At 36.8% G+C, this 23,161-nt stretch overlaps 1 protein-coding gene across 1 annotated transcript in view; it reads left to right on the top strand.

The window, feature by feature from the left end:
* Window positions 1-233: 233 nt before the first annotated feature.
* CBLB (Cbl proto-oncogene B, E3 ubiquitin protein ligase) overlaps window positions 234-23,161 on the top strand; it is a 129,350-nt gene continuing 106,422 nt past the window's right edge. Inside the window, 2 exon segments of the mRNA XM_009321370.1 lie at window positions 234-380; window positions 9,572-9,822. Coding sequence (XP_009319645.1) covers window positions 234-380; window positions 9,572-9,822 — 398 coding nt within the window.

Below are 23,161 nucleotides of genomic sequence, written 5' to 3'. Positions count from 1 at the left end.
TGTTGACAATAAATCCGGGATCGCTTCTGCCAGTGTAAGCTCGGGCCAGGTGGGTTTACGCTGTTTGTCATGAAAAGTTAAACTTGTTCCTAAGCCTGCCCTGGTCTTGCCCTTTCCTGCCTGTGAAGAAGGAAGTGTTACCTCACTGGCTGCGGCGAGTTTTATGACAAGATGTTTTCGGAGCACCTTGTGAGTCTGTGTTTCTCTGTCGTTGCGGCCAGCTTGGCTCCCAGATGGCCAATTCCCTGAACGGCCGGAACCCGCGCAAGGGACGGATCCTGGGCTTCATTGATGCCATTCAGGATGCTGTGGGCCCCCCCAAGCAGGCAGCTGCCGACCGGAGGACTGTGGAGAAGACCTGGAAGCTTATGGACAAAGTGGTGAGTGTCTGCGTGCGTTCGCGTATACACGGAGTGGAGAATGGGGCTGTTTAAATAGGTACACATGGGGAAACAACGTCTTCCTGTAGCTCTAACTGCTGTGCTGCGTGTGCCTCGGGAAGTAAGGGGACTTATGTTTTCTTGGTTTGTTGAGGGAAAACAAATGTGTGTGTTTGCCTTAGGCTATTGTTATTTTCAGATCCTTTAAAATGACTCAAACTTGAAGAGCTGTCCTAACGAAAAGCTGCTTAACTTAGACTTGTAATCACATACTCTGTGCGTTTCGTGTTGGATCACATTGTTAGTCTGCAAACAAGACCTCTGAAGTATGAAACTTCAGTTAAGCTAATTGTCCTGTGAGACATGCTCATGATGGCAACACAGATACGTTTGTGTTTTTAGGAATGTGCGTGGGGACTGGGGGATGTCACTCTTGTCAGTTTAGTAAACAGATGAGTATGGCACGCCTAACTTTTAAGTGTGTGTTCTGCATTTTAATGATTTTTAAGTACTTCTGCTCTTCATTTTGAAACTAGAAATGTGCTGTACTGAAACTCATTATTCAGGAAGTCTATAGAAAAACTATAGACCATGGTTTTTTAGATCTTCTAAAAAAGATCTCTGCACCAGCCTGATACATTTTGTGTAGTATTATACAAAATGACAGCTTGTATGATGGTAGATTAGCTAGGAGAGGTCCTTACCAATGGTAGGAACAAGTTGATTATAACACGGATAACTGTTCAGGAGATGCAGGCACTCTGTTTTGCGTATGTGGTGATACTTGAGACTTTCCTCTTGAAACTGCTGGGGAGTGAGGATTACTACCTGTTAGCCTTGGGTCTGTATGGCAAGAGAGTTGTGAGTTTTTAACTCAGTGATTCTTCATGAATTAGTGTAACCATTTGCTTTCCCCGTGGCTCTTGTAAAATGCAGGCGTTTAACATTTCTTAAAGTTCGTAAGTAGTTATATTGACATGGTGGAGATCATTTCATGTTATATGCCTTGACAAGTCGTAATTTCGAAGTATTTAATTGAGTCCTTGTATGCTCTCCTTTCTGATGCTCCAAGAATAGCATCTGTATTTCCACCACAATTTCTGATGATGATTATAAACCTAAAAAACAGCCTTGATAGAAATGGTTATTATCACAAAGACTTTGTTGACATTTCCCCGTTAATGATCAGGATGCTGAAAACAGCATCTTGTAATAAGAACTGCAAGTATAAATACTTTGAAGCAGGCACGCTTCTTCAGTAGAAGGAAGTGTTTGGCTTGGAAACCAGGAATCTCGATCGTCATCGTTGAAACCACGTGGGGAATGTAGGGCTTAATTTCCCCCTGTGTCAGGCCATTTACAAATCTATATGGTAAGCTTGTCCCCTGATTGGTTTGTATATTCACGGTTACCAGAAAACCTTAACCCTGCCGCTTGGACTTGTGGATTGCTTTTGCTCAGCTAATATAGGGTAACTGTATTTGTCATGATTACAACAGAGCATCAGAACAGCCAGTAAGGCCTGTTCTTCAGAAGTCACTGGAAAGGCTGGACATTGCGCTGTGCTTTCTTTTTCATTTTACTGGATAAGTGTCCTCAATTTGGATCTTTAATGTATCCTCTTTAAGCTGCTCTCAGTTAATCAAATTTTATTTCCAAATTATATTAAAGTATACCAGACAGAATGATGTCATAGTGTGAGAATGCTGTAGCTTGCTGCTTGAGTTTTTAGCATTTGGTACTTATAATGAAAGGATGTGTTTGAGCAAATTTAATATGTTGGCAAACAAATTTAAGTCTCTCAGCCTTATGTGGCAGTAGGCACAGGAAGGTCATTTTCTCCTCTGACTAGATCAAAACCAGGGATTAAAATCAGAAATAGAAACCTGCTTGATCGACTGTTGTTTCAAATCCCCTTTCTGGAGTGTGTCCTACGACTGATTTCTGTGGTGGGTCACTGATCAAATTAATACCTAGTGAAGGCGGTAGGCTCTGCAAAGTCGGTAGGGTGCCACTCATGGTAAGATTGTGGCTTTGAGGCCTATTTTGCTTGTTGTAATAACAGTCATTATCCTTGTTTATTCTTTAACTATAATAGCTGTGATAACCATCTTTTTTCTGCAGTGAGGTAGCTAAAGTTTTCTCCCATTCTAAAGATGTTAAGGAAAGGGAGAATGGAAACAAAGCAAAGCTATTATCTTGACCAAAGGGTGAAAAAGGAGCAGTCAAAACCTAGGGGCAGAGCTCAATAATTTCTGGTTTACTTTTCTTTCTGTCTGTCTGTCTGTCTGTCTGTCTTAAAATTGCCATTCTTTACCTTCCCTTCATTCTGTAATTTTCTCCCTTGGCAGATGAGATTTTCTGTATGAATTATTTGTCTTCAACAGTAAGGGATTAACCAATACTACAAATATTGCTACTCTATAAGAACTATACTATGAGAGTGGTTTTATGGTGTATGTAAAAATTCTGGCTACTTAGATACCATGCAAACTTCTCTGTGTAGAATTGGTTGTACGTCATGCTTTGGAATTGTTCAGATTTCATGGTAATGTTTGTTTTTCATGGGCTGATGCTTCAGCTGTTAGAATAGGAAGAAGGTTGCAGTTCTGCTTAAGCGTCTTCTCTTCAAATTTCTGTTACCAGTTTGAAAAAAGCAAGGGTTTTGAAAGAGTTCTTTAGCAGGACAGAACGTTGTGGTAGTGCTCTGGTTAGAGCCCTGTTTGTAAAAGTTACTGTAAGCAACATACTTGCAGGGAATTAAAAAAAAAAATCTTGTTGTAAGTAATCGGTGAATGTGAATTGTTATCTGTCTGTATATCTTATATCTGCATCTTCCTTTTTATTCTTCGTCCGCTGGGATTGGTACTTTCTGAGGTTTACTGATATGTCTTTTTTATGTGAATTTACAATACTAACTGCATTATTAAAGGGGCATCAACTGTTAGCACCAACGTCTAGTTTCCCTGCTGCTTTTCTCATGGGTAAGCAGTGGCTTTACCATTAAGAACCAAAAATATTTTGTGTAATTCCTTTGCAATGCAAAGGCTAATATTCCTTTTATGGTTTGGAAGGCTAGCCCTGCTTTCCAGTGCTAGCATTGTATAAGCAAGTTGACCATATATCTCTGAACTTCTAGCAAGCAAATTACTGTTTTTAAAACATGATGTGTATTTTAGAAAGTTCATATCCTGTAAATAAATAAATAATATTGTTAACAAATAACTCCAAGTCTTCCTTTAAACTATGCATAAATTACATGGGATTTTTTTTTCTGAGCTTCTGAACCTAATGATTTTAAACCCTAGAAAGTAACTGTGTATTATTATTAGAGGATAATGGTTTTCTTGAGAACAACTTTGCAAGACAATGCCTATTATGTAAACATAAGAGTAGTTAAGTTAATTTACTGCTCGGGCTATTTAGAGTTGGCAGTACTATTGTGCACGCTTTAATATTGTGGGTTTCAGGCTGATAAAATTGTGACACATTCTGAACAGGATTTTTTTAAAACAGGAATATTTCAGCAACTTTCAATCACTTTTCAGCACGCTTATGATTTGTGCCTGAAAATAATTCTATTTTCAACTGTGAAGATTAACAATATTGTCTAAGCTGTTTGGGCGCTCTTTCATGGCCCACCCAGTTGTTTGACTCTGACCATATAAACAGGGATGGCAATTTGATTTGCTTTTTAATAATTACCTAAGAGCAAATTAGAGTGAGTCTCCAAAGCTCATACTGTTGACTCAGTGAGTAAAAGCTGTATTACCTCTGTAACTTAGTGATGTGGTTTTCTTTAAATTAACATTTGTCAGCATCCAAGTTTTCAACAGCATCTAAGTGAGTACACAGAGCATGGTAGTTGAAACTATGTGTGCGTTGGTCATTGTTTGCAACATTTTGTGTAATTGTTACGTTAATGTGCAACCTTCCAAGTCAATTAAAGGTCATTGTTCCACAAAGGATCTAGAAAAGGCAATCATCAGTCATAACCATGGTATTCTTCAGCGTGTTACCTGGTCAAAGTTGATAGGAAGCTTTATGTCCTGCATACACTGTTTGTGGAAAAACAATAAAAATTTAAATAGAGAAATGGAAGCTTCTCTTTTTCTAATCAGAAGAAAGTATAAATGACCCTCCAAAGTCAGCTGCCCTTGTGCATATGTAGCATCAGCATTGTTATTGCTTATTCCTCCAGTATGGAAACATATGGCACAGTTGCAGTGTGGTAGCTGTTGAACAAGCACTTACTGTATTCTCAGCTGAAAAGATGGGTGATCGATCACCTCTACTTATATTTTGACGAGAAGGCTTCTTTCAGAAAGAAAACTCATCTTTCCATCTTTCTGTGGAAAATAAAATGCATTGCATTTAATGGGATTTCTGGCAGGGGGCTATATGATGAAGGAGCATAATGTTCATATTTCATCCGTTTTCCTGATTAGCCCCTCCCCGATTAAGTTCTTCAGAATTCATTGTTGGTAGCATTGTGTGTTGTGGTTTTCTGGAGAATTGTTGTGGTATCTTATTGCAGAGCTACCTTTATGCTGTCTGTGTTGTGTCAAAGTGTTTTACTTTGACTTTTTTTGTACTGCTTGGTGGAAGATACTAGTTCAGTAGATGGTTTCAAAGAGTAATTTTGGAAGTGTGCAAGCACTGGTGCTCCGATTGTTCTAGTCTATTCACTGCAACTGAAAACAGTGTTTAGCAGATGTCCTACTCATTAGATACTTACTCTGTTTTAGCTGTGTTACTTTCCTTGTATTGTCTTTGACTAGCATTAGGTGTTTAAACAGATTGTGTTAGGGCTGCTATACTTTGCTTGAACAGAAGTTCTTTTGTCAAACGAGTCCAGGGCTTTCAACTTTATTGTTTGCTTTAAAAAGTGAATAGAAGATACCATTTTACATAAGAAATTCATTGTCTAAATACAATAGGCATCCATTACTCTCATCTCTGAAGATCCTATGAAATAATGCCTTATAATTTAAGTCAAGTATCTTCAAAAATGTTATGAGTAGTGGTATTTATTTTGTTGGGGGTGGGGGGGGGGGGGGGGGGGAGGGGGGAGGAGGGGGGAAGAGGGGGTTGGGATTTTTCTCCACAGGCACTAGACTAAGCTTGTCTGGAAGTTCCTGAATTAACTGTTTCAAAATCTGTTTCTGGTAGATTAGGGTAATGCCTTGGTTCTTCACAATCAGAATTGCACTCTATTGTTCCTGTGATTCTGGAGTAAATACTTGGATTTATCCTGAGTGAGGTAGTGAAAGGAGCTTGGCTTTGTCTCTATTTATCTCAATGAGAGAGACATTTCTTACTAACTTGCTGACTGACTGCTTTTCAGTTTTTAGACTGAATGCTTGCTAAATATATACATGCTTACTTCCAGTCATAACAGTACACAAATCACACAGTGATATGATTCATGTCCGCTCCTGAAGTGTTGGTGAGGGTTGCTTTGTAAAGTGCAATATGGAGGTCTTTATTTTTGGTGTTTTTTTTTTTTCTTTTGTTTTGAGTTCTGTTTTCTTTTGGAGAAAGGTATGTGCGCCACTTCTGGTGCATTGGTAAATCTTTTGCGTCAGCAGATGTCATTTCTGATTGCTTACTTCTAATTGTGAACTGCTGTGGTATGTGTCAGGACATCCTGACTCTGGAAACCATATGGTTTACCAGCCATCTCTTTACAAACTTACTTCCTTTGGACTGAAACCTTGTGTACTCTATAAAGTGAAGAAAGCCTTGTACTACTTCACTGGGTCACTGACTTGAACTAAATGTTAGCATTTTTTTCAATAAGAATATGTAAGACTGATTGAGCTGTACTGTAGAAGAATTTTTGTATGACTTTCTTGAAGGCTTGTTCTGGAGTTGAAGGTTCTAGTAATGTGCTGTATTTATCTCTATAAATTCAGCAGAAGGTGAAGCCTTGTAAACCATGATGACCACAGGATCCTGTTTTGATGTGTGTCTGTATGTAATGATACTGGACTGAAGAAGACTTTCTAGAACATCTGAAAGAGAAACTAATTCTTCTTTATAACTGGATGTTCTTTTTGTATAGTTGAATGGACTGACTGTTGAAAACACACCAACCAGCATAAGCAATTTGCTTTTTCCTGTTGTTTTTATATTTTTAATGGTACTTCTAATATGTAGGAAACCACTTATATTCTGCTTGTTGGCACATCTGATCAAAAAGATAGACTTCAGAAAGAGAATTAATTCTTTGATCATGAGATTTAAGTTATGATAAATAAGCAATTCAAAATGATTGTAGCCTTCTCTGCTTGTGGTCTGCTCTCATTGCTGACTTTTTTCCCTGAATAAATATTTTCTTCTTTTCAGCTGTTTTTTTTCCTTGTGCGTGTTGCTGCAGAAAGTTGTAAAGCCTGATCAGCAATACTGATTTGTGTCATCTTTAGTTGGCTTTGGGAGAATGTCAATCTTGTTTCAAGTTTTCACTAAATCAGAAATCATAGAGAACAAAAGTTCAGATGAAAAGTCTACGTTTTTCATAAAGGCTTTCACTTCTGTCTTTGGGATTCCAGTTCTTCTAATTCTTGTACAAAAAGAAATTTACGTTTGTCTCTGCATGGGTGATCTTCAGATCTGTCTACACATGTAAAATTTTTTGCTCATGTTTCTGAAATCTCCTTAAAGAATTCTAGCTGTTGGCTTAACTTCAGTGTAACTAAAAGAAATGTTTAATCTCCTTCATAAGTCTCTCCTGTTAGTTCCTTTCTTGATCTTCTGGGGTGATACCATCATCCTGCCTTCACTCAGGCAACTCCTTTACTTGAACTGCTCTTTTAAAAGTTGTGTCTGAATCTTTCAGATTGAGATGTGATTCACAGAGAAATACAACCTTCTGCATCAATCCATTCACCTAAAACGTTCATCCAGTTGCTATTTTGTATATCAGTAAGTTAAACTTTGCTTTTCTGACCTTGAAAGAATGCCATCGTATCCAACCTTTATGCTTTGAGAATGCTGCTGCAGGCATCTCCTAACCCACAACTTGGACCGTGTTGTCCTTTTCTTTATCCTGATAACCTTCTCTTTATCACATGAAATACAAGCAACTTATTTTTGGTTTCAAAGTCTTGCTGTCTCGCTCTTGTAGTTATGGATTGCGGTTCCAGACTTCATCACCTGATGAAGAGATGACCAAACATCTTTATGCTTTACTTTGTTTTTGTTTCCTTCCAGCTTCTTCCTCAATTTAGGAGGAATTACTTTATGAGCCACTAAATTATTTTAGAGCTTGCCTTGAAACTTTTGTTTGCTGCTTATATCTAGAAATACTTAACTGCTAGTGCCCTGAACCATCCTTTAGTATGTTGAACAGTGTTGTGTTCATGTACTCGTATTTGCCTGCATCCATCTGCTGTCTTTTTGTTTCCTACTGAGATTGTAAATTTCTCTGTGGGAAGGACTGTCTGTTCTACAACACATCAGAAGGTTTCCTGATCCATTACTTGGTCTAGTAGGTGAAAGAATAATAGAAATTACTAAAGTAACAATGGATCAGTGAAATGAGGGGAGCTACTGAAAATGTCATGTTTTAAATACTGTTTTTGAATGGTGCTAACATTTCTATGGTAATTATGAGTTTGCACTGTTCTGACGCTGCTAGACTTCCTTTTTTTAAAACTTGTCAGTGCTTGACTTTTGTCTACTCTTCTATCTCCACTTTTCTAACTGTGACCCCAAGTTACCTAAATCTAATTGCCTGGTGTGTTTTTGTGTGTATGTTTCAGAGAGAAAAAACAATTATGTGTTTGCTTTTCTGTTTGTGGTGCATGAAGGTCTGTTAGGGGCAACAGTCTTAAGGCAGTGAATTTCTTAATGGTGTAGATCTAGAAATTGAAGGAGGGGTCAGCAATAGTGATATAGCTTTGAGTTTAGAGGTGAATGTTATAGGATACAAGTTTGTTTCCTCCCCCCCCCACCCCCCGCTCCCCCGGAAATGCTCAAGACTGCACTTTTTTGAAGTTGATGCATTAGTAGGAATAGGAGTCTGCTTTCAGCAGTATTAAGATGTTTTTACAGCCTCGTTATTTACCTCAAAGGAATGTCAGAGTCACTAATATATAATGTGGCGATCCCCAAATGATACCTATAAAACTTTTATACCACATGGACTTAATTTTTTCATAAGTCTTTGCATATGTACAGCTGCACACACGTGTCTAGAATGTGTCCCTCTGCAGTGTTTTAGCTGAGCGTGGATAGCTCAATGCAATAGCACTCAAAAACTACCCATTAGTTTTGATCCCTTTTGCTTTCTAGTACAGAACATTACAGAACAAACTACCAGAGAATTTAGGTAGCCAGGAGATAATGACTCTAACCTTTTATATGTTCAGGAAACAAAACCAGTACCGCCTTTTTCCAGAAATATTTCCAGTGGAGACTAGATTCACACAGAGGTGTTCAGTTCATCTGAAGCTTATTCTTTTAACTAAATTATATATTATTCAATTAATTTTTGTGCCATTTAGGAACACGATGATTCAAAGTCCATTAAGATGTTATCTTCTGTTACAACCGTGAACTGGAAAACATTGAGTTTATAATGTTTTGTTTCCTGGTTTACGATACCTGTTTGTGAGTGACTTAATTTTTGTCTGTTGTAGCTAATAGCTTTTGAACCACTGGCGATGTTCAGACCATTTTCATATGTGTGGGCCTCTCAAACTTTAAATTCCTATAGTTTCTAAGAGGTTATATTGTTGGATAGAGAAAAGAGGGAACCAGCAGATGACAAGGTAATTTGTAGGGTCAGTTCTTAGTAGACATTTAAATATCCATAAGGAAGTTCACCTGCAGCAAACATCTGTACAAAACTACTGCTCTTGGCATTAGTTGCATACTGTGTTTTGATAATATACTCCTTACCATATAGTAGGCAGGCAAAGACATTCTTACTTTAAAAGCAAAACCCCAAAGTATGTAAGTAAGCTTGTTTACTTTTTATGGATGTGACAGGATTAAGTTAAATTTTACATCCTTTGACATTAGATACTATGTTGGGATTTCATGGAATATAAATGAAGTAGGATTTAATTCTTTGTGCCTGGAGGTTAGAGAAGTATGCTTACACCTACTAATTTTAAGATGTCAGATCAGTTTTTGCCCCAACATATTTCTTGTCTTTTACATTCTTTTGTTTTTGCTTATAGGTAAGGTTGTGCCAAAACCCAAAGCTTCAGCTCAAAAACAGCCCACCTTACATACTTGACATTTTACCTGACACTTATCAACATTTGCGACTTATACTGAGCAAATATGATGACAACCAGAAGCTTGCACAACTCAGTGAGAATGAATATTTTAAAATCTACATTGACAGTCTCATGAAAAAATCAAAACGGGCTATAAGACTCTTCAAAGAAGGAAAGGAAAGAATGTATGAGGAGCAGTCACAGGACAGGTAAGTGAAATATTTAAATATGAAGTAGATTGTCTGGCCTGTCTGCATTCTTAACACTGTTTGTCTGCAGCCATTGTGTTTTGACATTTTTAATTATTTAAAGAGCAGAAATATTTATTGTTTGGATTCATTGACCCTGCAGGTCAATCAGTAAGTTGCTGGATTTGTTCCACTCTGTGGTCTTACCTGTCACTTTGTGACCTTTAAAACCAAGTGCATTTCCTTCATAAAACATTCATTTCATTGTAATTACTTGTTCACAGGGACTTACAATATCTAGTTTTTCCTCTGGCAGAGACAGAGTGACTGTTACTTGGATTGAGCTTGACCTGCCTACCCCAGTTCTTAAAACTGTGGAAGCCATGATGGATATTGACTTAGAGCTTTCACAAGTGATGAAGTGGAGCAAAACAATATTCACATTTTTGAGATACTGTGTGATGTTAGCATAAGGTGATGATAATGTTAATTTGGTGCTGAGAAGCCTTTTCAGAAACCTAATGGATTCCTGATTTGCAGTGGTTCAGTTTTAATAACAGGGATTAATGTCCACTTTATGCATACTCTTGGTGGTGAGTGAAGAAGTTTTTAATATTTTATTTTATTATCTAATATTTAAAAAAAAATATTTCAAGAACTTGTGTGCAAAATCTGCAGTTTTGTTTTGGGAAGGAGTACAGCAGTGTTGTGGCAATTAGACTCTGCCGTGGGTGGTATATCTTTAAACCTATTCAAATAAAAGATAACAATGCTGTTTCCAGAGTCTCCCCTTTTTAAAGGAGATAGTGGGGAATGGGAGATAGAGAGGAAGTGAATGGAGGATTAAATACCTGCCATTCTCTTTGCACCTGAGCTCAGAGGCAGGGTTGCAGTATAGTTTTACAGCTGGTGAAAGTGTTGGTAGAAGCATGAAATGTCTACATTCTTGTAAATGTCACTGCTGTTATGTTTGATTTATACATACGTTCCTTTGAGATCTTTAGCAATGATTTTAGCTATTCAGTACACTGTGGTAGTCTCCTGTGCTTGATAGGGGGTCTGAAGCTTGCTTAAAGTCTAAGGATTTTTTTTTAAAGTAAAGACTGTCCAATTGTGAATATACTTGGAGCGACTTGCCTAAGAGGAACAAAATACACAGTTTGAGCTATTTTAGTGATGAATAAAGATTTTGATGAATGTTTTTTGTGTTTGAATTTATAAGTATGTAAAGGAACGTTTTCACTGTAGATGCGTTCTTACCAGAACCTCTGGAAGAACTGTTCAGCACTGAGCCCGTGGGTTCTTTTTTTAATATCCCATTTGTTGTATGTACAGAAGTCATTGTGTTGCAAAGGAAATAAGAACTTTTTATGGTAAGGGAAATTTGACATAAATGGTTGCATTATGTAAACGGGTTTTATTTTGACTTCCCTATGTTGTATGAAACCCAGATTTACTTATGGTTTTGTTTACGGTTAGCAATAAATTAAAGCCAGTTTCAGTGTCACTTTTTCAAAGTCTGCTATATGCTCTGTACAGTCATTCAAATAGTGCCTTAGTAACTGTATCTAGTTGCTTGAGTTGCTTTCTTCTTTCCAATTACCCACTTCATTTCCTGCATAAGGGTAACAGTGGTGATATAAGGATGTTTTTTGTGAAGCAAACAGTTTTTGAAGAAGGTGCAGTTAGCATATTTACTGTCATTTATTTGGGCCATTCTTGCGAGATGATTGGGAAGGAAGGATTTTAAAATAAAACATAGTAATGAAGTGCACTGAATCACAAGAACTACTTCAGGCTCTGAATTTTTATTTCAGAAGGTGACAACTGTATTATTTTGCCTGACTGATGGAGTTTGAAGCTTGAGGAAGGGAGTACAATAGAAATGTTTCTCCTGTGCTAAAATTGTTGTGTTTCCTATACAAACAGCATTCTGACATACAGTCAGAATGCTCAAACAAAAAAAAAAAAGAAAATGTAAGCATTGTTCCAGCAGTTCATGCCTCATGCCATTATAAGTTAAAGTCTACATCTTTGTGACTTCAGTGCACCCTCTTTCATCTACTGGTGATGTTTTATCTGTATGCGTGTCCTAGTTTAAAGTTGAACAAAGGTATACTTGTTTGCTGAGCCCTATGACTAGGTACCTGTTTGCTCTGCAGTGCTTCAACATACTTATATCATGTTAATTCTTGGTAAGTTAGTAAAAGAAGCTGTTAATGTTTTTAGCTTCTTTGCTTCCAAATGTGACTGCATTGACCTAAGTATGTTATTTGTTAATGTTATAATGCAAACGTAGGAGTGACCATTTAAATAAATGTTTTTTGAAGATGTTTCTAAAATGACTGTCAAATTGAAGTGTAGTCAATTTAAAAAAAAAAAAAGGCAAGCCAAAAGCCTCTCATGTTGACACCTGGCCAATTTCTGTGGTTTTCAATCTTACATTTCTGTTCTGTTTTCTGTTAGTGTCTCTGTGGTTTCTGGATAAAAAGTCATCATGAAAAAGGGAAACTGGCTGCATTTGGAAGCATTCTATATATACATTTGATTGGTATACTTTTAACCTATTAGGGTTACTGAATAATCTTTTAACTTTTATAGTGATGGTACGTTTAGGAACCAATGCCAATACAATTGTAAATGTAAAATGTAATTTTATTTGCCTGATGACACCAAAATTACTCTATTGTGAAGAATTTGTCATGACTTTTAGTTCTCAAAGATACTGTGGCTGACACAAGATTGTGTGCCAGTCAGATTATGTCCAAATGGCTAAAACAAAAGCTTACATTGTAATGGTGTTGCCTCTCTATCCTGTGTTCCATGTCAAACACATATGATAGCCGTTTAAGAGTAGATGGTGCTGTCATTCTCTATTCTATGGGATGAGTCTCGCTAAGCAGAGAAAGTATGGCTTACAAGTTTGTTTATTGTATATGAATTGCATCTACCTTCTGGGTATGGCATCTAGTATAAAATTATGTCCTATCATAGTCCTCTTGCTTAATGAAGTAAGAGACGATGTTCAATAAATTCTGTAAACTGTACTAGATATAGGCTGCACAGAAGTTTTTCTATGTATGAAGTAATTTAAAGATTTTTTTTTGTCACAGATTTTACTTTTTAAAAGTTATTAACACAGGCTTATTAAAATTATTGGTTCAGGTACATCTACTCTTCTTAAAAGGCTTTCTGTGTCTTTGAGGGTCTGGTGTTTTGGTTTTTTGGTGTTTTTGTTCCCCCCCCCCCCCTTTTTTTTTTGGAAAGCAGACTAAAGCTGGAAGGCATCATTTCTGTTAAGTCCAAACTTCCTTTTGTCTTGCTGCATTGCAGAATTATGCATCCAGGAAAAAATAGAAACTTTGTAGGCTGGCAGTTTTTTCAGACAACTATGTTAGCCAGGTTTAGAAATCAAGCACGTAAGTTAAAATAATAAGAATAGAGGAGGACTAGAGCGGCAGTGGGGAGATTATATTTGGATTCATTCAAAATGCTGGACATGGTCCTCATGGCTAACACAACCATTTCTTAGTAAAGGAGACAAGTATGAGCTTTCCTGTGCTTATCTGTAAATTGTGTTCTTGGAAGAATACATCTTGAGATGGAACTTGTTCATTGTCTGTTTTAATATTGCATGCCTTCTGCTGTATGCCCTTTATATGAAGAGAAGAGGAAAAGTATAAAACGAGGGTGTATACTTATCTTTAATAATCCCTCAATTGCTGCTTGGTTCGGCCAAAATTAGTTGGCTACTTGATTTTAAGTGGCATTGCAGAAGTGGAAGAGGAAGACAAGATGAAAGATGGATATTTCTTAAGTAGTGGGCAGTACAGATGAAGATGGCAAGAGGAGAAGAGCTGAGGTTGTTCTGGGGTTGACGTAGAAAGAGGTGTGCATATAGGGAAAGTCAGAGTCAAGGAAGTCCTTCAAGACGGTCACAAGCCCGCTCCTGTTCCTGTACAGAAAGTCCCGCTAAATTCTCTTGCACATCTGGTCACCTGGTGTCTTGATTTAAATTGCATGCTTCTAGATTTTACAGCTTGCTTAACTATTTTGTTAGTACAGAATTCTTATATTCTCTAAGTCTTCTAGGGAGGTCTTATACCTGTGGTTCGTGTGATAGATCAGGTTCTCCTTTGTTACTGTTCGTATTGATTAGGGAGTTTGTGAAGTATTCCATTTCCCTTCCTTTAGTCTGTGTCGGCAACTGAGATCAGTCAAAGTTCTTGAGTCAAGTCCCTGAACTGGCACATCAAAATACACAGCATTCTCGGTAGAGACCTTTCTACTGCTGAAACGTCTAGCCCATTCCCTCCTTATTCTAGAAGTATGGACTTGATAAGAAGTTGTGGGGGTAAGCATCAGGATGGACTTCGGTTGTGTCAGCTGCAAGGCAGTAACAGCCATTTGTGTACTTCTGTCCTGTGGTAAGTGAGAGGTAGCTTACCCTACTTCTTTGAATTACTTCATCTTCTACCACAAACCTGCTGTTTTATTTACAGGAAGTTAGGAAGTTTATAACTTAGCTAATCTTGTAACATGTTTGTGTCTCCAGACAGAGGAGATTTTGTTGACTGAGAGAAGGATCAGGAAGAGTATGTTTCTAATTCAGGATGATTTTATTTGGACAAGTTAAGATTGTTTTGGCTGATGGTTTTCTTGCTTGACAAATAGAATGTACAGATTCAGAAAAGGATGTTAATGGCTCTTTTCATAGAGCCAGTTTTGACTATTAGTTAACATCACATAGATAACTTGGTAATTGTTGGATAGTAAGAGTGGCAACCTTCACCAAAGTGGATTGGATTTGAAGTTGTGATCTTGTGGTGAAAGTTATTGGCTCCTTAGAATCCTGTGATTTGTCCCATTTTCCAAGCATATTATGTAGTTTTTGGTCTTCAGTAAATTCTGAGCTGAACAGTTAGGCTATACATACCATCAATCTCTTGTCTGACGTGATCTGTAAACCCCTATACTTAAGATATGTCAACAAGTTTTAAAGATCAAATGTATTGACTGCTTTTTTCTAATCTTGCTGAAGCTGAGGCAAAAGAATCTAGTATTTGTCCTTTCCTCTCTTGTATTTATTTACCTGTATTTTTAGATGGTTCCTTCACTAGGTTTTTAGGAAAAGAAGCCACCTTACTCTGCTTAAAAGGCTTCTGGAATGTTGACTCATTGCTTGAACTCCTGTGCTGTCCCTAGAGAAAAAGAGGACACTTTCTCTTTCAATGTATAACCTATAATACAGTATTTGGGAAAGGAACTTGGCTACAATAAATAACCTCTAATAAAGAGGCTTCTACTGAGGAAAAGAGAGTGTGTGACTAATGGGATGGGGTTGCATGGGAGAAAGAAATGCAATGAGATTTTTTTTTTTTTTTGAAGCTGTTATGTTATGGTGAGAATTTCCACCCTCTTCTCCCTTCCCTGTTCCTTAGATGTGATGTAAAACCAGATGTGAACCAAAACAGCTTTAAGAAACCCTTTGGTGTACCTGAACCATATGAGTAATTGAGCTTTAGTGCAAATTTAGTGAAGCACAAGCCATTTGCTATTTTTGGTTCTAGTCTAAATTAAACAAGAAATGTTACACAAACACACCTTTCAGACAGAGACACTTTTGTTGCAGAGGACAGGTGAGAACACGTGGAGGTTACAAATGGTAGGGGAGTGTTATGACAGCTTGTTCTCAACATAAATGTAAACAGGCTGTGTGACTGCAGTTGTTGTAAGGCAATATTTAAATTTTATATGTTTTTGATCATCTTCACTACTTGGGGGAGGGTATTACCAAATGAGAACAAAGGAAGTATTAGTACCGAAATAACTTAAAGGCAACTATTTATTCAGATTGCAGAGGAAGACAAGGATTTTAAAATCACAAAAGATCCTAAATGAAAAAATAACGGCTTGTAAATTCTTATAATTGATTTAGATCCTTGATTCATATCTAGTTGGGTAGATGAGGGGTAATATGTGCAATTTGTTTGTCTTTTACTTTTTACTCTGCTATAAAATCAGGCAGCATTTTCTGTGTTAGTGCAAGGTCTCTTTCAAACATTTTCTTACAAGTAATGTGGTGTCGACAGTCACATCTGAGCAGAGTTCAGCTGGTTGTAAGGGGATATACAGAGACTGATCTCTTCCTTGTTGCACTTTGTATAATCATTTATACCTCTGGAAAGTTTATATGATAATGTTGCCAAATTAAGATGCCATAACATTTATACCCACTTTGTGCAGGTGTGAAAGCTCTCAAAAAACACAAAGTTGTGGGGAATCAGTCCTCAAGACTTTCCATGTGTTGTATATTAATTTCCTTTGTGATAAAGCTAATGACAGTTCTACTACTAGGATTATACAGTGAGACTGATGCAATGTCTATGCTGACATAGTTTTCTACGTTGTTCCGTTTCAGCTTTAGAAGGCAATGTAGGATTGCCTTCTAAAAGAGGTAAGCTGGGAAGAATAGGTGGTTTTCCGAAAATACAGTACTCTTGGTCAGAGAGATCTGGAAATACTCTGATTTGGCAGTGAGGATACTAGTACCCATTTCTACTTTATAACAGCTCAGTTTCTCACATCCCTTCACCGTACTTGTCTGCATGGTCTCTACAGAGAACAGCTGTGCTTGTGGAGGCAGGCCATGGTTGCCAACTATAAATAGAGCTATGTTCTTAGGTATGATAAAGCCCAGCTGATCATATCAAGATAGCAGCTTCAGGATCTTCCTGAAGAACAGACAGTACTGACTCCTGAATTTACCGTGTAGAAAGGAAGGCTCCTGTAACGGACCTGAAGGGATCTTCCGTCTTTCACTTTTGAATGCATGGTTGATTTTTAGAAAATTTGGTCTTTGCTTCTCTATGTCAGAAGTATTCTATATTCAGCAATTAGGTATTTGTTTTACGGTGCCTTCAACACTAGCCTCATGATGGCAGCTACTTATCATGCAAGAAGAAGCACAGAGAAAGCTTTTAGAAGAAAGTGTCCATTTTTATGAAATGTATGTCTAAATATATAAGCATATCTAATTTTAATTTCAGGTTATAAAAATAAATTGTTTCCGTTCCCTAATGTTTTGTGGCATTGTTTTTCATTAAAAATTAGAAACATGAAAGAATAAAAATCTGCTTTTATTCTATAAAGAAATGAAAAGGAAGCTGAGAATAATCACTTTCAAGTGGTACACTTGCAGTTTAGTTAATAGAAGCTCTTTTACCCATCTTTGATGAAACTGAAGTAAAGCCAGTTTATAAACACAGACATGCTGTAGTGATAATCCTTTTATCCAAAGAATGCTTGATCAAAAATCAGGCTAAAAGACATGCTTGCTATGTATTTAAACCTCTAGTAAAGAAAGTTTCACCAACCTATACAGAGTAGGAAATAACCTTAATCTGAAAAGGGGTGAAATTATATGTTTTGATTAACACAGTTGAAGTTTGACTGAATTCAGAACAAAAGAGACAGAATGAGATATTGATGGAGATGATAATGGATGGAAATACCAGTTCCATTCGTTGAAATGTAAAGTGCAAGAAAGAGAGTACTTTGATAATTTCATGAATTTTAAAAATATTTTGTAATCATTTGACATAAATAAGCTTCTTCCTATTCTGTTCTTTGCTTCAATATTAAGTGAATTTACTTCAGTCATCTTAAAAATGGCACAAAAGAATTATTTTAATTATTTAGTAAGTTGCATTCAGAGTACCTTCTATGCTTGGGCTTTTATCAGTGGCTGCACATTCTCAAGTTAACTTTGTCTTTACAGATTATACAATAATACTATGCATGCTCTAGAGTGAGGCAAAGCTTTAGTATTATTAATTGATATTGGAAGAACAAGGTTTATTAGTTCAAAAAGTAGGTTTGCTGTTGTCTGCCCCAAACAGTTTTGCTACTGGTAAAATTAATATGTTGGCATGTTTCTTTTTCTTTTTTTTTATATTGAACAATTCCAAATGATGTAACAGCATGTTCTCTGAGAGCCAGGTCAGGAATATAATTTGCTTGATTTGAAAGAAAATGTGTCTTTTATTTATATAAAAGACTGTGCAACGAATGCAACTATAAAAAAAATATCCAAACAAGCAGGAGAAATAGCACACAGAAAGGACCAACAGTAAATTGTGTCTGAAAAGAAGCACAATCTTAACACATAACACAAATGAAAGAGAAATCAATAAGTGATCTTATATGAGGAATAAAACTTCTTGAGCAAGCAGCCAGGTGACTGTCATCAGTATCTCAATTCTAATGCAGATGAAGAATACATTTTGAATTTTTCTGTTTTGAGTGCAAGCAAGGTAGAGCTAAAGGGTTTATTTAGTAAACTAAAGGGGAAACATGAAAGTAGCAGATATGTAAGAAAGAAGCATTTTTTGGATATATAATGAAAGATTATAATCAATGGTAACACATTGATTGAGCTAAATTTAATTTCTGTGTGGGTAAGGTTGTTGTGGTCTCTCTATAAGAGGATCTCTAATAAGGGGACTTCAATTTTTCTTGAACGGTCAGGCAGCATAGATGTAATTTCAGCATAATATCTGATGCATTGTATAGATCAGGACTCCATTGTGGACGTGCACAGCCAACCTAATGGGTTAGTCTTTTACTGCTATTAGCTGATCTTTGGCAAGCTCTGTGAATGTACAGTGGGAGAAGAATGTTGGGAAAAGTAATTAGATTTAATTACTTTTCCCCCCTCTATTTGATAGCATTGTGGGAGAGTTCACAAAACGATGTCTTCCTTTCCCCTAGGATAAAACAGTGAAACTGTATAGCTTTGAGATTTGAAGCAACAATAAACAGGAAAATTATTCCTATCTTCTGTAGCAAAAATGTTTATGAAGATTACCTTATCTATTCCACAATTCTTACGTGAAGCTGTCACTAGTAATATTTAGAGCCTTAATTTGTTCTCTCTGTGATACTGAACAGATGTGTATAACGAAATAAAATCCACAACCATAACTCATTTTAAATATTAGCCCCTGTTTTGCATCTACCTTGCATAATGTAAATATGTCTCCTGATAGGAACAAATACTGAATAATAAGTTATGGAAGTCTTATCAGCTCCTGATTAACTGCTATCTCTCCTTCTTTTGAGCTCAAACCCCACATATTGCACAGTATCTGTTTATATTGATATGACCGAGAGTGGCGAATATCTAGATTCTCTCAGAAAGTACGTGGCATATTGCAGGATTGGATTAGACCCTGGGTGCTGGTGGCAGGAAGAAAAGGATCCATGGGCTTGTTTACTAATGAGTAAAGTAAGTGCCTCTTGCAGGGCCTGATTAGTTATATCTAGGGTAGTGTTTGCTTTTTTCCTAGTATCTGTTGACTAAGTTCTTCAAAGAACTGAAACCTACATATTTACTAGAAAATCTGTGACTAGTCCCCAGCTTGCATAGACGATTATTTTGTAACAAAGTCTAGTTTTGCTTACGCTAAGAAACAAGAAACATTTTAATAAGCTTAGTTTGTTTCTTTTTTTGTGTGCCAGGCCTTAATGATATCCTAAAGGCTTTTGCTAACCTCTTTATTTGTCCTGAAAAAAAAACCCCAAACACCTTTGTTAGCTCTATATCAGAAATATTATTGCTTTTTTAAGAGGTGATAAATTCATTTGTTAATTATCACTCTTAAAGTAGTACATTTCGGGCAATACTGTATTGTTTAAAAAATGACTGCATGAGTAAAAATTTGCCTCTCGTTACAAGTTAAAGGGCATTAATGCAAGGCAGACAACCTTATTAGCATCTGTTTTCAAACTGTTCCAATGGAAAATGGTCCTTAGCCAACAGAATATTCTGTGAACTCATCTCAGTTGATTCTGAGTCATGAATGCCTGTCATGGGAAGTATGAAATGCAGGGTCAGTAATAAAACATCTTGTACCTAAGAACATTTGTAAGAACAATGTTGTTTTTTTTTTTTTAAAGCAGTTGTTAATTGGTGAGACCTTACAGGTCCAAGAGCAGACCTTTAATTCTAACTACTCTCTAGTGGGAGGGTGTGTAAAGGTGAAGAAGAGAAGCAGCTTCAGATTTTTGCATGTCAACGTTTTAAACAGGTTTATGGGGCTACAGAGGATTAGTCATTACATAACTTAAAAACGAAATGATCATATTACTAGATTACTTTATTTAGGGTTTAATATCAAACTCCCTGCGCACTGTTCTTATTTTTGGAGAATACTTAGTTTTGACAGAAGAAAAATCAACAATTTCTTCAAACTCAACGTTGTAAGTTTCAGCTAATATGGCATGTAAGCTTTCTGTCAGTACACTCAGAGTAGAGCTCTGTAAGTTGTATTTAATACTGTATAAATGTCATGCATGTTTAAGGAAGATATAATGCAAGAAATAGAGCCTGAAAACATTTCCGTTTGTTCAAATATACAGCCTGTTGTGAACATTCTGAAGTGGAGGTTGATGTCACAAACCTTGAACCTGTGTTCCAAATATTGTTTGTCATTAAAAGTGATGACAATCTCTGTTAAGAACATCTGCTCGCCCAATATACTAGCAATAAAGGAGATGTCTATGTTATAACTTAGCTTGTTTTTATCTTTTTTTTTTATTTCCAAGTATTTGTTGTTAAAATATTAGAAAAAAGCCTAGTGTTTCTGTAATGAAATATTGTCCTAACTTTCAGCTCTGAAACACTGAAATATGAAAAGTACGTAGTCAGTTGCTAGGTCATCTCGATAATGCTGAGTGGACCATAACTAACAGGCCGTATTGGTATTTTTGTTAGAACAAAGAGTCTGGACACCTACGCTTTATTTCTAGTTAGGTTACTTTTTACTGGTTACCTCGATCATCATTGGTCATTTATGTCTGTTAAGTATTAAGCCATTTAATTCACAGTGCAGCACTTTCAGGTTTTCCTAGAATAGAGAGTAGTATTTACGGTTCTATGCTTTTAGGCTGTCGTAGCAGAGTAATGGTGGATGACAGGAGCGCTGGTAAAGGCTTGTTTCTTTTCTAACTTCATATGAATTTTTAATCCACCTCATAACTGCGTCTTACTGACAGCTTATTCCCGGTGGCCAATGCTTCAGTGTTTTTACAACTTAATGATACATGTTCTGTGCTGCAATTGGGAAAATACAGAAAATGTGGCATATCTAGCCAATTTTTTTTGTCTAGCTGAGGAAGTCATATGTCAGCAGGCTGAAATCCTCTCTCCCTATACTCTTTTTAAATGGGCTTCTTTAGGATAGCAGACTGGATGACTATATTGTATTATTTTGTTCAGAACTCTGCATATCCTTTTTACTCCGTAATTCATGGCTGTAGCAAATACACAAAGATTCAAAGCAAAAAAAAAAGTACGTAACATCCTGTTCATGTGTTTCCTTTTACTGTTAATCCCCATAATTAATGCCCTATGAGGAATGGGGCTCTAATCGCTTACAGAGCACAGTAATGTAAAAAGACAGTGCTCATCTGGGAGGTGTTCAGTAGTATGGATCACTGGTGACCCAGTTGGTACGCAGCTGTCCTCCAGTCTATGCATATGTGGTTTCATTAACTACACGCATATCTGTCTGACAGGCCGGTAATGATTGCCTAAAAGGAACCTTGCCTTATGAAATTGTCTGAGTGCCACTGAGAAAGAGTAGTTTGTTTCCTCTCATTTTTCCACTTTCATTGGGAGGGAGAGAAAAAAAAGTGGGGGAGGGAAGCTGTTCTGTGCGGGTGAGGGTCATGAGTCCCGGCAGTCACTTTGAAATAATCTTTAATAAAGCCTGGTGCCAGGAAGAGACATGTTTGAACACCACATAGCAGTTTTTTAGTGGCTTAAAGGGAGTGTCCATACAAAATGCTCTTCTGAACGTGCTAAGGGTTGTTAAGAGTTTTCATTTGTTTGTGCTATATGAATTTAGGGTTACTAATGCTAAGTTGTAATGGGCAACATAAAAGATAAACATATTAGAATATTAAAATACATTTTTAAATGGACTTAGAGGACAGACTCTTGGATATTTGTTTTAAAAATCAGTCCCTTATTAAATCCGTGATTTCTGGGAATGCAGTTTGTTATTGGAGTGGATGACTGAAAGGAGTTTTGACATAAGTACTTTCTCGAAGCCTATAGCCCAACCCACCCAGCGACTGGAGAGGTGATAGCTAGGGAAGAAATGAATGGCTAAAATACTAGATAAATAAATTAGCTTATGTTTACTCAACATAAACTAAGCAATAGAAGGGCAGCGCCCACCTCCTAGTATCTGTCATAACATGGTAAAAGTATCTAGTGGCTAAATCCTTCCAATATAATGGAACAGAAGCATCATATCTGTCACAGCAGTTGGAGGCTGAATTTATGAACAGCTGTCAGGAAAAAAAGAAGTGTAAATGTACTTTTCCTCTGTTTATTTGCACTTCTTTTTCAGGTAATCCTCTACTTTGCAACAGGTCTTTCCAAGGCAATCTTTTCATTGGGCAATTATTTGTTCACACGTTTTAAGCATATTAGGGAGTTCAGACTGCCTTACGCTTGATGTGCATAAATAAGCTGGGGGGGGACAATGATAAGTAAACCTTACAGTGAAATCAACTGACAGCTGTGAAGACATTGTGTAAGTTGTGGATGTCCGTGGGGGTGATATTTAAGATACCTGTCATATCCTTCTGTACCCTTGTGGAATACCAGTTCCATAAATGTCAGCCATTTGCTGTATAAACAGGAGGCAGAATATTCGTCACTGGAACCTTGTGTATGGGTTAGAGTTGCCAAGAGAAGAAAAATAAAATTTCTCAAAGGACATGTCATGTCATACTTTACCCTGTACACTTATGCCTGGAAGCTCCTACAACTTTCCTGTGTGATGGCTTTTTTGTTTGTTTTTGTTTTTAAAAGCTTAGTTAAGAAAAGAATCTGGTGTGAAAGAAAATGGAAAGGTAATGCTGATTTTAGTACAACTCCCATATACTCTATTCCTGGATTTTCAATTTGCTTTATGTAGCAGCAGATGGTCCATCTATTGTTTCGTTATTCTTCTGGGAGTCTGACCCTCCATAGTGGGTGTGTGCTTTAGCAAAAGAAGGAGAACTAAAATAAGTCTTTTTGTAATGGATGCAACTCAATTTATTAAAATGTGTTGATGACCTCAAAAATTCTAGCTTTTAAGATTTGTTTTTATTAAATGCTTGATACTGTGTCTAAGTTCTGTCAACAAGGTGGGATTTTTTTTGTTGAACTATCAAGGGTAGTTTTGATTCAAAAGGATTGTTCACTGTCATAAGTGCTGTTTTGTGAAACGGCATAATTTTACCATATGCCTTGGGTTTCGTTTGAGATACTATGAATAAGCAGGATGAGTGCTTTCAA

This window comes from Pygoscelis adeliae, unplaced genomic scaffold (genome assembly GCF_000699105.1).
Source record: "Pygoscelis adeliae isolate BGI_AS28 unplaced genomic scaffold, ASM69910v1 Scaffold363, whole genome shotgun sequence".
Taxonomy (NCBI): Eukaryota; Metazoa; Chordata; class Aves; order Sphenisciformes; family Spheniscidae; genus Pygoscelis; species Pygoscelis adeliae.
This window is presented reverse-complemented; position numbering and strand designations above follow the sequence as displayed.